Below are 14,927 nucleotides of genomic sequence, written 5' to 3' on the forward strand. Positions count from 1 at the left end.
TGAGAAGCAGACAGTCTAGATCTGAGGAGTCTGGGCGCCTCAAGCCAGGAAAAGGCGTGTGGAAGTGAGCCTCAGGCAGGGGTCTCTCTGTTCTAAGCGGGCCACACCCATAGCAGCCCACTCTACAGGAATAAAGTAGGAACCTGCCACACCCCACGCAAACAGCAGCATGGCAAGCGTTATGTAACTCTTCAGATGAATTTGAAGACGCGTGGTCTTTTTTTTTTTTCCCTTAGAGCACTTCCAGTACCACATTTTAGTTCGTCGGCAGTTCCCGGAGAAGCAGGAGGGCCTCCTGTATTCCCAGCCTGACCAAGTTGCTGCCCTTGTTTTCACTCTGGTGTGTGTCCCTGGCTGAAGGTTGAGAACCATTTTCCTAATTGTGCTAAAAAATGGTGCCTAAAAATAGATGCAAATCTCAGCCAACACTCAGACCTCAACCTTTGGAGCCTAATGTTGGATCTTCCTGGAGAGAAGTTCCCCAGAGAAAAGCGTGCCCCCGGTAAAGTCAGCCCTGGGAAGGGGGAGCATGCGCAGGCGGTGGCACGCAATCGGCAGCATGCAGGCCGGCTGGTCGGCATTCCCTGCCACGACCCTCGGTCTGCTCCTCCCAGCGAGGCTGTCTGCAGAGCCTCCCTGCTGCAGCCGGGCCGTGCCATCTAGAGAGCTAAGGCAGGAGTCCCCTTAGCTGACCACTCCAGGCAGAGATTTCGTTGCCGAGAATCTGTCATCCCAGGGGAGCCCCATAAGGCCGCTTGGACCAAGATTTAAGAACAAATACAGATACAGTCCAGTGCCTGCAGCAAGAGTGCTGTGAAAACCCTCCCTGGACACCTGATAGTTAAGCCCTCAGTTGGTGGCATCAGTCTTAGTTTGTGGCATCTAGGGACAGTACGGTTTCCTTGCCTTTCTTGAATTGACACGGCTGCTGTGAGCTTAAGGAGCAAGCGACCCCTCCAGGAACATGTGCAGCCAGGGGACCAGACTCAACCACAGGGACCACTCTGAAGCACCCTCACCCGCCTTAGATGCAGGGGCGGGAGAGTGGAAGCAAGCCACCCCCGGGGCCCAATCCGCACATCCAGGCAGTCCTTCCGAGCCCGGTGTTTCCACTCGAAGGTGGGATGACAGAGTCCGACCCCCTCGAGGGTCTGAGGCCTGGAGGTGACGCCAGAGCCTGCTCTGACGGCGCAGGTGGGGAGCTGGGAGCACCTTCACGTCTCCCTCGCAGGATCCGCATTTTGGAAGCCATGTGGGTTGAAGAGGCACTTGCTGGTTCTCCAGGGTCCCTGGAAGCCCCTACTGAAGGCCAGGCCAGTGGCCAAGTTGGTCTTAGCTGGAAGCACCTGACTCCCTGGTGAAACAATGGACTTATATTTAAACAGGACTTTTTAAGACATTCCAGAGACGAGTGTGGTCATTGGGTCAAGACAAAAAAAGCCCTCTGTCGTGCATCTGGCCTCGAGCCATCAAAATGTGCCTGGTGTCACAGTGGCTTGAAAGGAGCCAGGCACAGAGGGGCTCAGGTGCGACTCGAGGCGGAGGCCCGGGGAGCCGCGCTGACGAAGGCTTACACAGAGACGCCTCTCTGCCCTCGCCTGCCAGAACCTCCCTGTGAGCAAACTCCCCCTCGGCCAGCAGGTGAAGCTGCAGAGGAGGGAGGCCCTGCGTGGGCCGGTCACCTGGGCCCTCGGCAGCGAAGGCACGGAGTCCTAACTCCTGGACCACCAGGGAATTTCCAAGGCTCCCTTTAAATGATGAAATTTCTTTTAAAAATCCACATAGGCTTCCATGTCTCAGGGTGCACACAGCAGAGGTGGGCACACAGTCTCAGCCCCTGATCACAGACGGTCTGACTAGGGACGCGCCGAAGGCCCCAGTGCTCCGTGGATCTTAGATTTAACAGAGGCACATGCCGGCCCTGTTGACGTGGCTGTCCAGCTGCAGATTTGGGGAAACAGTAGCTGCTCAATTAATAGCGTTCTCATCATCAGTCATCTAACCAAGGGCCCTACCTGTGCCTGGAGCTTCTGTTCAGATCGTAGGCTGCCGTGTTCTGTGCTCTTCAAGTGGAAGTAAGGGCTTGCTTTAACAGGGCCAGCTCTCAGATATTCTGGAATTCTTTGCCTTTGATTCACAGTCACTGTTGACACCTATGCGTGTATCCTCTTTGGAAAAATGCTTTGAGCCCCTCTCCCCAGAGAGCTGTATAGAGGTCACAGGGTTCCCAGGGGCCAGGCGGGCAGTGGGCAGGGCTGTCGCCAAACTGCTCCTCTGACACTGGACGTCAGGGAGGCAGTGTCCACGCGTGCAGCCCTCAGACTTCTCGCAGTGTGGCAGGGGCAGAAGTGAGCCCGTGGGCCCCCCAACCGGAAATGCCCAGGAAGCAGAGAGGAGGGCCACTGGGGGGCAGCCAGGCGGCCCGGAGGAGCCCCATGGTCTACCTGTCCAGACAAAGGTCCCCAGTAGTGTGCGGCCTCTGGGGAGTTAGGCACTTGGTGGTAAGTGAGGGAACGAAGAACCGGGTTTAAACGATGGCTTAAGAGCGGATCAAGGTGGTAAAAGGGGTCTCGCCATGACCTGCATCCAGGACCACGGGCGGCTGGCTCTACACTCGTCTGAAGTTTCTGGAACCCGCTTCCACTGGACCTTATGCTGATGTCTGCTAAAATCTCACAAGCAAGAAGCATGTTCCTTCCATAGCTCCTGTTTGAAACACTACCATATACTAAACTGGTGAATAATTCATCCATAATTTGACTATCAGTGCTCGGAGAAATCTTTGATTGTGTGACCCCAGATACTCTAAGTGGCAATGAGTGGCTCTGTTATTTCAAGTGAATTTCTTCTTATTAACAAGTGAACAATGTCAGGTTGCTTTAAGGCCAAGGTCCTCTGTGGCTTCACCATGGGCTTCCCTGGTGATCTGGCCGGACCCCAAGAGGACCAGATGCTCGCTGACACCGTGGATGCAGAGCCTGGGCCGGCAGTCAGCTTGTTCAGTGGCAAGCATGAGCTAGGAGCTGTTTCAGATAGATCCTAAGAGAATCTAAACAGGACCAACAAGTCTTCCGAAAGCCTGAGTCTTGGGCCTCACTTTCCAAAGCCATGTCTATGTGAGCAGACCTGTCCCAAAACACTAGAGCGAGAGGCGGCACGCACAGGATCCAGCCCGAGACCCCAGACCTCGCACGAGCTGGGCCTCCAGGCTCGCCAGCCCAGGGAGTGCCCATCTTAGGGAAGAGCAGGGACACGGGCGCACCTGTGACTCAGCTTACCTCCTTTCTGACTTAGGGTGACCCCTGACTGGCGTCAGTTCTAAAGCGGAAATGCTGTCATTTGTCTCCAGCAGGCCCTTTGATTGCATCTTAAAAAAAGAGAGATAAAAGCATCACCGAATGTGTAATATGTACAAAGACTTCCTAATTGTAAGGCTTGCTTTTTTTTTAAGCTGAAGTCTCAGTTTTTTGTATGATAATGCTGATCTTGGAGACTTTCAGATTCAGTCCTAGCCATTCTTTAACAGCAGATAATAATGACCTTATAGAACCAAATGTCCTAAAGACAGAGGGGGAGGGGCGTCAAGGGTCAAAAAGGCTGCCAGCCCAGGAGGTGTCCAGGGGCTGAACTAGCCAGGGGGTGGGGAGGCACTCTGACAGCTCTCTGACAGGACAGTTAATCCAAGTGGTGGACAGGACCATGTGCTCTAGACAAAAACCATAATCCACACTGCCTCCAGACGGGACTGAGGTTGAAAACTTGACCTTTAAAGCTGAATCAGACATTTTAGATTTTGGTAAAACCACCTTATATATGTAGCTGGAAAAGGAAACAACTCTTGAAATCCTCGCAAAAACCACCAGCCTGTTGTGAATCCTGAGACCAAATGAAACCCCTACCCTGGCCCACCCTGGCCCATTCTCCAGGCGAGACCCCCGGCCCCACCCCCACGCTATACAGTCACAGGAACTTTGTCCTCTCCACCCCAGGGAGCAGCTGCCACCAATAGGGGTTAAAAGAAACAAAGCTGCATATTTAGAAAAGCAACACAGAAAAAGACCAAGGAGCTGCCTTGACAGAGGGGGCTTGGAGCAAGATTTACAAATAACTTGTCAGTTTGCCCCTGGAGACGCGACCCTGGCCCCCAAACAGCTCGGCTCGGTGGATTCGGATTTGATAGGGAATCGAGCCGAGAGGAATGAGAAGTGGACTACCTTCAGTCCCTCTTGTTCCTGTTGACCACAGGTGCTAGCTTAAATCAGGGAGGGGATCAAGTCCAGAGGGGCCTTGAGACATGGCTTTCTGGAATCTTCTACACACACCTGGGAACAGACTTTTCCACATACTACTTACAACCACAAAAACAGCAAACTGAAACGAAAAAACCGATGCATTTCGATAAGCTTACTGAAATCATTCTTTGACATTATAAATCCTGTGATTCAAAAATAGCACGTTGTCTTTCTTCGAATTCAGGAAGCAGAACCGAAGTCTTCCAAATAAATATTTCGCTGCTTTTAAAATACTTAACCTTTGGAGACATCTATGTTTACAGGATTATAAAAATTAAAAAGTGCTGATTAGTTTTCAAAATTAAAAAAGAGCACAACAGTCAAAAGGGGGTAAAAAGGGAAGAGAGACCACGTATTTTGAGGTTAATTCACTGGTAAAGTCCTAACACGATATAAAGAAATCTGCATTGATTCACATCAGGCACATTAAAAATCAGACCGCTGAACACCATTCCCCCTCATTTCCCAAATCCTGACTAGTAGCTGCTTCTCACCAGCATTTCAAGACTCTGCACTGCTCTCAGAAGAAGTGGTTACAAAAAAGAAACGTGGAGTAGCCTTCCGGTTACCTAGGCAGTAAACCTCCCGTTGTTCAAGGTGTCCATGGGGGACACTTGTGCAAAGCTGCGTTGCTCCATCGCTCCTCTGTAGTGCCGCCGCCTCTCAAAGCCCGCGAGCAGCCCCGTTTCCGCGCACGCGGCCGGGACGTCAGTACATGTCCCTGTAGATCTCCTGCAGCAGCGGGTGCAGGGCGGCGTCCGACTCCGTCTTCTTGATCACCTGCACCAGCTGTGCATGCTCCGTGACCAGCTGCCGCAGGTCCGCCATCTTTTGCAGGAGTTTGGGGAAGAGGAAGGCGTCGTCAGGATGGTTGTTCTGGAGATGGAGCTTGAGCACGTGCACAATTCCCTCCTGCATTTTCTCAATGTGTCCTACGTTTAGGAGGCCGGGCCGATCTACCCTCAGGAGAGAGGAGAGAAGGTGAGTGCGGTGACCAGCACGGTAATGCCGAGAACAGTCTTCCAGTCGGAGAAACCAAACATCCTGACTGGACTCCGCCTTTCTTACCCAAAGCTCAGCCGCCTTTACACGCGGGCCACTTGCCTAGAAGACAGAGCTACATTTTTCCCAAATCGCTGGGCCTGGGACAGACAGGAGAAATACTCGTTCCTAAATATTTCTTTTCTTTTTTTAAATGTGTTTTATTTGTTTGGTTGCACTAGGTCGTGGCTGCAGCTCACGGGATCTTCCATCTTCACCGGGGCATGTGGGATCTAGTTCCCTGATCAGGGATCGATCCTGGGCCTTCTCCACTGGCCTCGAGGAGCCTTAGCTGCTGGACCACAAAGGAAGTCCCTCTCAGTACTTCTATGACCTTAAAACCACAGCTACCTTACAGGGTGGCTGCTTCATTCAGTTTACCTGATGACCACCTGTCAGGGGAAAACTCCCAAAACATTAGGAGTAGCAGCTATACATACAACCTGCTGCTGCTGCTGCTAGGTCGCTTCAGTCGTGTCCAACTCTGTGCAACCCCACAGACGGCAGCCCACCAGGCTCCCCCGTCCCTGGGATTCTCCAGGCAAGCATACTGGAGTGGGTTGCCATTTCCTTCTCCAATGCATGAAAGTGAACCTACTTGTGTCTAATATGGAAAATGATATCTTTCTTCCTACATCTTCTTAGGTACTCCCTTTCAACAGTATTTAAACAGTGTGGTTATGTCCGACACAGGTTTAATGTGGTATAAAGCACCGATACAGGTACCGTCTAACGTATGTGGGTATGTGCGCCTAGTCGCTCAGTCACGTCCAACTCTGTGACCCCATGGACTGTAGCCCGCCAGGCTCCTCTGTCCATGGGATTTCCCAGGCAAGAATACTGGTGTGGGCTACCATTTCCTTCCCCAGGGGGTGTTCCTGACCTAGGGCTTGAACCCGTGTCTTACGTTTCTTGCATTGGCAGGCAAATTCTTTTCCACGGTGCCATCTGGGGAGCCCACCTTCTAATATGAATCAGACAGAAAGTAGGCGGAGCCAGAAAGGAATGAGGGGATGGACACAGGCTGGAGAGGGGCTGAGGAGAGGGGACACGTGAGGCTTGCACCAAGAAAAGTGAGGTGGACACCGGGTGGCCTGCCCAGGTGGCTCAGACTCGGGCACCAGGCACCTGGGGCAGCTCAGACCATGCATCCTGCCCTTGACCCAGAAAGATCAGCCCCCACCATGCATATTCAACAGGCAGGGCCCTCTTTAGAATCCCACACATCACTAGGATTTTCAGAAGTGTTGCTCACAATGTGGACTTGTCATTTTTTGGGGGGGGATTGTAAAATAAATATTAGGTTTTTAAAGAGAGAAGTTTTAAAAAAGTAATAAGTGAGTCCCACTTCATAATTGTAGCCCCATCATACAGATTTCATGTATGTCTCACCAGATATTTTTCTGATCTGATTATAATTTCTTTTATAAAACTGTGGTCACACTACTTATATAGACAGTCATACATCACTTTCCCCACCACACTGCATCTTGAGCATGCAAAGGACCGTGGCAGATTACGCACGGCTGCCTTGCCACTCTGCTTTTTACCTCCACCTGACTGTGCCCAGCTGGATGGCCAGAGTGACAGACCTCGCGGAGCTGGGCCACCCTCACCCAGCTCCGTGTCCGGAGTTGGGGCCGCTGCAGTGGCCCCGTGGCTCTCTCTCATGGCTGGGTTGGGTCAGCTGAGTTTACAGTAGAGGGATGACCTTCTTAGACTCAGGACGGCTATTTAAAGGAACATGAGGCTGAGCCAAAATTCTGCAGAGCCAGCTCCCCGCACAGAGGCCCAGGTTTTCCTTCACTGGAATCCGTTTCCTCTGGCAAAGCATGCTATGCAGTCATGCCTGTTAGCTAGCTACTGATGCTTTTCATTATGAAATCGCACAAGTATACCAACACAGACAGCAAGTGCACTAACGGCTGTGGGGCACTTTATAGAACACTGTCTGCAACATGGATACAAAATTATAAGAACAGTTATAACACGGTCGTCCCACGGTATCTGTGCGGATTGTTCCAGGACCCCTTCAGAGTCCCTTGGACTGCAAGGAGATCCAACCAGTCCATCCTAAAGGTGATGGGTGTTCATTGGAAGGACTGATGCTGAGGCTGAAACTCCAGTACTTTGGCCACCTGAGGCAAAGAGCTGACTCATTTGAAAAGACCCTGATGTTGGGAAAGATTGAAGGCGGGAGGAAAAGGGGACGACAGAGGATGAGATGGTTGGATGGCATCACCGACTCAATGGACATGAGTTTGAGCAAGCTCTGGGAGTTGGTGATGGACAGGGAGGCCTGGCGTGCTGCAGTCCATGGGGTCACAAAGAGTTGGACACGGCTGAGAGACCGTACTGAACTGAACTGCAGCACCCAAATCCATGAAAGCTCAAACCCCTTGCATAAAACGGCACATAACCCGTGCACGTCCTCCCAAACATATTGCATCACCTCTAGACCACCTGTAATGCCTCAGGCAGTGTAAACAGTTTGTGAACAGTTGCCAGTGTGTGGCAAGTTGGAGTTTGTTTTTTGGAAGCTTCTGGGATTTTTTGCCTGCATGTTTTCCATCCACGGTTGACTCTGCAGGTGCAGGACTGACGAGCATGGAGGGCTGACTGAATATGATGGTGTCAGTGTAACATATACACTGTGATATTACTACGATTATATCTGATATATAATAGTGGATATGATGATAATGAAAGTGAAAGTCACTTGGTCGTGTCCAGCTCCTTACGACCCCATGGACTCTACAGTCCATGGAATTCTCCAGGCCGGGACACTGGAGTGGGTGGCCTTTCCCTTCTCCAGGGGATCTTCCCAACCCAGGGATAAAACCCAGGTCTCCGACATTGCAGGCAGATTCTTTACCAGCTGAGCCACAAGGGAAGCCCATGATAATAAGAGATATCACTAAATATTAATTATTAATGATCTCTAATATATTTTGCTGTTGTTTAGTCACTCAGTCATGCCCAACTCTTTGCAACCCTGTAGCCCACCAGGCTCCTCTGTCCATGGGATTTCCCAGGCAAATTGGAGTGGGCTGCCATTTCCTTCTCCAGGGAATCTTCCCGACCCAGGGATCAAACCTGCATCTCCTGCATTGACAGATGGATTCTTTACAGCTGAGCCACCAGGAAAATGCCCCTAATATATTTTATTACTGGAGTGGGCTGCCATTCCCTCCTCCAGGGGATCTTCCTGACCCAGGGATCAAGCCCAGGTCTCCTGCACTGCCGGCAGATTCTTTACTGTCTGAACCGCCAGGGAAGCCCTGATACACTGCATCCTGTTAGAAATAAAATAGGCGTTTATGCAGTTACCAATGGGACATGTCACTACGCTGCAAATGCCTCGTTGTCTTGTCACTCAGCCACTCGGTCGTGCCCAGCTCTTCTGTGACCCCATGAACTGTAGCCCAAGAGGCCCTGCTGGGTTGCCATTTCCTTCTCTGTGGGACCTTCCTGACCCACAGATTGAACCCACATCTCCTGTTTGGTAGGCGGATAATGTGTTTTATATAAAGTAACATGAAGACACTGCCATATATAAAATAATCAACAGAGACCTCCTGTGCAGCACAGGGGGCTCTTACCCTGCAACCACCTGAATGGGAAAGTAATCTGAAAAAGAGCAGACGTCTGTGTATGTGTATCTGAATCACTTCGCCTTGCACCTGAAACTAACAGGACTATAAACCAACTATACTCCAGTGTAAAATAAGAATTGTTAAAAATAAAAAGTTAAAGCTCTGAGACAGGAAAAATTACCTTTGCTACAATATGATCCAACATGGGTCTCATTCTCACTGAATCCTGGTTGGTGTCACTGTGGGAGCTTGGACGCCCTCCCCACCTGCCCCCAGCGGTGGCTCCGTGCCACTCACGTCGGATTCACCGCTGCTGGGTTCTCAAGACCAGAGGCCGTAAGTGCCCTGGCACCGATGCGAAATCAGCGACTTACCTCCGCAGCAAATGATAGCAGCCACAAAGAGGGAAATATCACTGTCGTCCAGCTCCAGTGCATTGAACTTCATTGCAAAGTCGAACTTGGGCTCCATGATATCACAGAAGGGTTTTCTTAGGCTTTTAAGGAACTCACGGGTTATGAAGCCATTCCCGTAGGCTACCAACATCCCGTCTTTGTTCATCACAGAAGACAGCATCGCAAATATGGCTTCGTAAACTCCGTACTTCAGCAGGGTGACTTGGTCATTCAAGTCCAAGTTTGCAAACCCCGGGATGGACTTGGCAAACTCCGTGAGCTCGGTGACAGTCTCCACAGACGTGCACTGGCAGCAGTGGAAGATGCGGACTTCTGCCTCCTTGTTCTGGATGCCGTTGGCCACCAGCTTGGCCACCAGCGTCTTCTCGGCCATGCACAGCGTCTCCATGTCGTGGATGACAAAAGGCTGGAAACCAAGACACTGGGATAAGTTGGATGACCGGTGACAAGCTGTCTTCTTAATTATCATGAAACTGATGGGAAGCCCCTGAAGTTCAGCCGCCTGAGGATCAAAGTATGTGCACGACACAGTCCCCGCCCTTAGACAGCCTCAGAATCGGCTGGGGTGAAAGACGTCCATAGAGGACAATATACACCAGAAAGCATTCCATAGAGGACAATATACATCAGGAAGACAGTCGTTACCATCACCTGGAACTGGGGGGATTTCATTGCTAAGGAGGTGAAGGACCTCCCTGGCGGTCCAGTGGTTAGGATTCCGTGATTCCACAGCTTTGGGCCCGGGTTCAGTCCCTGGTCAGGGAACTAAGATCCTGCGTGCCTTGCAGCACGGCCAACAGCAACAAAATAAAGTACTGATTTTGGCAATAAAGCTCACAAGAAAGAGAATATTAGCAAACCACTCTAAATATTTGATAATTTTCTCTGGATTCCCAAATACTACTGCAATAGCCAATCATTAGAATAATTCTTTTTTTTTCTATAAACAGTGGTGGTGGTGGTTTAGGTGCTAAGTCGTGCCCGACTCTTGCGACCCCATGGACTGTAGCCCGCCAGGCTCCTCTGTCCATGGGATTCTCCAGGCAAGAATACTGGAGTGGGTAGTCATTTCCTTCTCCAGGGGATCTTCCTACCCAGGAATCGAACCTGAGTCTCCTACATTGCAGGCAGATTCTTTACCGACCATGCTACAAGGGAAGCCCTGAGCTACAAGGGCTTCAAGCCCTGAGCTATAAACAATAATGGTTCACTTATTTCAGAGACTCTTAAAAAAAACAAATCCTAGTATTTATTTTGGCGAAGTCATATTTAAATCAATGAAAAGTGATAAAACAAAATGATCATAGTCACTGATCTTTGGGAAATGTGTTCTATTTTAACAATGAACTTTTGGTAAGTTGGGATTTCCTGGTGGTGCAGACAGTAAAGAATCTCCCTGCAATGCAGGAAACCCAGGTTTGATTCCTGGGTCAGGAAGATGCCCTAGAGAGGGAAATGGCAACCTACTCCAGTATTCTTGCCTATAAAATCCCACAGATGGAGGAACTTGGCGGGCTACAGTGCATAGGATTGCAGAGAGTTGGACACGACTGAGCAACTTCACTCTCACTTGGTAAATTTTTCATTACGTGCATGCGCGCTAAGTTGCTTCAGTCGTATCCGACTCTTGCGACCCCATGGACCATAGCCCCTCCAGGCTCCTCTTGTCCATGGGATTCTCCAGGCAAGAATACTGGAGTGGGTTGCCATGCCCTCCTCCAGGGAAATTATTCATACAGTAATTCTTAGTTTTTCCATTGTATGGATGTTAGAGATAACCATCCTTATCCAACACTATTGAATGAATAAATTTCACATGTAAATAAATGTAACTCAGAAAGTTGGCATCTGTGTTGAAGTAAATGGACAAGCACTGTTAAACCCTTGCTCTCTGGGGATAAACCGGAAAGCCTCACAGGACCCCCTTTCCTGGTGCAGGAGACTGAAATCTCCCCACCACTGCTCCACATTCTGAGACAATCTCCACAATCTCCAAATGCTTGTGGCAGCTCCCTAAACGTGGCCTTACCATGTGCATCTAAACCCACCCGTCCTATCATTTTATAAAGATCTAGTGGGCTTCCCCGGTGCTCAGATGGTAAGGAAACTGCCTTGAATTCAGGACACCCGGGTTCGATCCCTGGGCCGGGAAGATCCCCTGGAAAAGCGAATGGCAACCCGCTCTACTGTTCTTGCCTAGAAAATCCCATGGGCAGAGGAGTCTGGCTGGCTACAGTCCAAGGGGTTACAAAGAGTCAGACACAACAGCGACTAGCACAGTGGAGGACAGAGGAGATGGTGGGCCGTGGATTCGAAGCCAGTGTGTGCAGAAGAGATGGTGTGCCTGGTGGGGCTTGGGAAAGCGGGCACAGGTAAACCCCGCAGCTGAAATGCAGCCAGATCTTTCTGCGGAGCAGGAGAAACGGCAGCCTCCGGGGGAGCTCGCTGACTCTTCCACAGGCCGGCAATGAAGCAGGCTGAGGCGTTATGTTCAGTCCCCGCTGGACAAATGCTGAGTGGACAAGCAGCCCAGTGATTTTAAGAACCACTCTGCAAGTGGGCAGATCACATCACTGACAGAGCCTCCGGCCCCCCCGGCATGGCGTGTGCCCTTTCTGGGCTCACGAGCATCGGGATGAGCCACCTGCAGGGCGCCTGTGGGGTGTACCTGGCACAGAGGCGGAGGCGCTGGGGTAATCTGACGCACTGTCTTTGAAATGTCTAAACAGAATTAGAATTCGCAAGATAGTCTTGGACCAAAAAAAAAAAAGATTTGATTTCGCATCTGAGGCAAGGAAGTATTTTTAAATTATCTGTGAAGGACTGCAAACATCCTGAATACAAAACTTAAAGCCAAATTTCTAGCAATCTCAGGTTTGATGGAGAAAGACTAAAACTGTCTTTTTCCAAAGACTTTAAAAGCAGGCCAGGTTGACCATTTTGCGAGGAAAGTTTGGGGGCAGTTTCTATGAAGTTAGAGCTCAGATTTAAAGTGGACTAGAAAAATATTTTTAAAGAATAGATGGCAGTGTTGCCTCAATTGCAGAAAATATAATATAAGTCCACCTGACTTTATGCAGATCACTGACTTTTTAAAAGCACATTCAGCAGAAATAAAAATGTTCAATGGATTTTTTAAAAAATGAGTTTTGTTGTTAAAAAAAAAAAACAACTGGAAAAACACTGAGCTAAATGAAGTTAGGTCTTGCCAGCGTCTTTAACATAATGAGTGTACACCGTCTACCTTTTAAGAATGGGGTTGGGGCTTCCCTGGCAGTCCAGTGGTTAAGGCCTTGCAATGCAGGGGACGACAGTTCAATCCCTGGTCGGGAAACTAAGATCCCACATCCCACGCCACGGAGCCCAAACTAGAGAGTCTGTGACCCACAACAAAAGATCTCACGTCTCAACTAAGACCTGATGCAGCCAAATAAATATTTTTTCAAAACAGAAATCACCTGCTAAAAAATTTATTAAGAAAAAAAAAAAGAACTGTTTGAGTGCGGAATGCCTATTATTATTATTGGTAGGACATTCCATCGGACCAGCACAGACTGGCTACATGATTTTCAGGGCCCAGTGCAACATGCCACTTACTCAGAAGTGATTAAGGCTTTCAAGACAGTGACAGAGAGCATGAAACGCCAGCGCAGGGCCCGCTAAGCGGGAGGCAGTGTGAGGCAGGACACACACCCAGGGCGCCAGCCCTGGACAAGTTTACGTGAAACATTCTCTCGTAAGTGAAGACTTCGATCGTAACGAGTGTTTCATTTTTATAAAATTATCAGTTGGGGCAGGCCTCATTAACAGGCAAAATTAGAAACCATACAAGTGCCAACATTTAAAATCATGTTTATTACAGCCAAAGAGAAATTGTAGAGTAATAACCTTGAAAGTTTGCCAAACTTTATTGAGAAATATTCTCCATTAGACTATTTTAGAAACTCTGGAAGCTTTCATTTAACTTTGGAATGTGCCTTTTCTACTCAAGCTTGAATATGAATATATCTGATGTTACAGGTGGTCGTTTCAAATCAGTGAAGCACATCATAAAAAGTTTAAACAGTACAAGGCAAAAAGCTGCCCACCTTCCCCTCAGAACTGTGCGCGCATGCATACGAAGTCCCTTCAGTCATGTCCAACTCTTTGCGATCCTACGGAGTGCAGCCCGCCAGGCTCCTCTGTCCAAGGAAGTCTCCAGGCTAGAATACTGGAATGGGTTGACATGCCCTCCTCCAGGAGACCTTCCTGACCCAGGGGTCAAGCCCTTGTCTCTTTAGGTCTCCTGCACGGGCAGGTGGCTCTCACTAGTGCCACCTGGGAAGCTCCCACCCCAAATCACTCTGGGCCAAGTCCAGAAGGCTCCCCTCACGGATACATCTTTTTTTCTTTTTTTGCTCACACCTGAAGTGTTCTATATGTGTTAATGATATTCCTTATAAGAGTTCATTTCTGAAACACATTCAGAGAACATTTTCTGTGAAAACTTAGGCAGCGCCATCTTTTAGGAGAAATTTAATTGTGAGTTATTTGGTAGAATTGCTTTGGATGACATTATCTAACAAGCTCTTGATGAGGTTTTACTACACATTTCTCGATATAAAACAGTATGTTTTTCAGCCTACTGACAACTGAAGTTATAGGTATAATATTTCAACATAGCATAGCAGGCCAGACCCCAGGGTGTGGTGGGAGGAGGTGTCAGTCCAAGATCCACCGTGCCTGGGCAGCTCTGCCTCTGTCTGAGCACAGATGGAGTAGCAGAGACTGTGGCCCCGAGCTGGATGCTCCAAGCTCTGGCGTGCCCTGGGCAGGCCAGGGAGACAGGGGAAGGGCCACGTCTTTATGTATGCGGGGCATGGGGCGGGAAGTGAGCCCACCTGGGAGCAAACAGGGTTGTCAAAGGCAGTCACTGTTCCCTGGACACTCCCTTTCAAACTGGTACCCATGATGCTGTGGTTTGGAGGTGGGTGCAAAAGCAAGCAACGGACCCTTAGCCGTATCCTGCACTCCATTTTTCCTATCCAGTGAGACCTAATCCTAGACTACTTGTCTACTATTTATTTCCTTAAGGCCAAAACAGAGATTCCTCTCCCCAAGTCACTGTGTGACAGTCCTCAACTGTCCAGGCCTTGGGTGACGGGCTCCTCCTCGGAGTGCGTGGACCTCAGTGGGATACGGGAAAGATACTCTGTGGAAACCAAGTTAGTATTAAAGAAGAGTGTTTGGCTCAGAGTAAAGATGACTTTTAAGTTTGCTTTACATTCTGAAAACCCAAGGGAGAAGTATCTCAGCAACATGTCAAAAGATTCAAAGACATAAAAAATTTGGACTACAAGATCAAACCAGTCAATCCTAAAGGAAATCAACCCTGACTATTCACTGGAAGGACTTGATGCTGAGGCTGAAGTTATAATACTTTGGCCACCTGATGGGAAGAGCTGACTCATTGGAAAAGACCCTGATGCTGGGAAAGATCGAAGGCAAGAGGAGAAGGGGACGACAGAGGATGAGATGGTTGGATGGTGTCACCGACTCAATGGATATGAGTGAGCAAACTCTGGGAGATGGTGAAGGACAGG

General features: G+C 49.5%; 1 protein-coding gene across 2 annotated transcripts in view; it reads right to left on the minus strand.

Annotated features, from left to right (window-relative positions):
• Positions 1-232: 232 nt before the first annotated feature.
• Positions 233-14,927, minus strand: part of PPARA (peroxisome proliferator activated receptor alpha) — a 68,339-nt gene continuing 53,644 nt past the window's right edge. For both annotated transcript variants that reach the window (XM_040234538.1, XM_040234539.1), the window contains exons 7-8: positions 9,304-9,751; positions 233-5,248 (exon numbers count right to left, since the gene is read on the minus strand). In XM_040234538.1, coding sequence (XP_040090472.1) covers positions 5,001-5,248; positions 9,304-9,751 — 696 coding nt within the window. In that variant the 3' untranslated portion in view covers positions 233-5,000. The remainder of the gene's footprint in view (positions 5,249-9,303; positions 9,752-14,927) is intronic.

The sequence above is a fragment of the Oryx dammah genome, unplaced genomic scaffold (assembly GCF_014754425.2).
Source record: "Oryx dammah isolate SB20612 unplaced genomic scaffold, SCBI_Odam_1.1 HiC_scaffold_29, whole genome shotgun sequence".
NCBI classification, from domain to species: Eukaryota; Metazoa; Chordata; class Mammalia; order Artiodactyla; family Bovidae; genus Oryx; species Oryx dammah.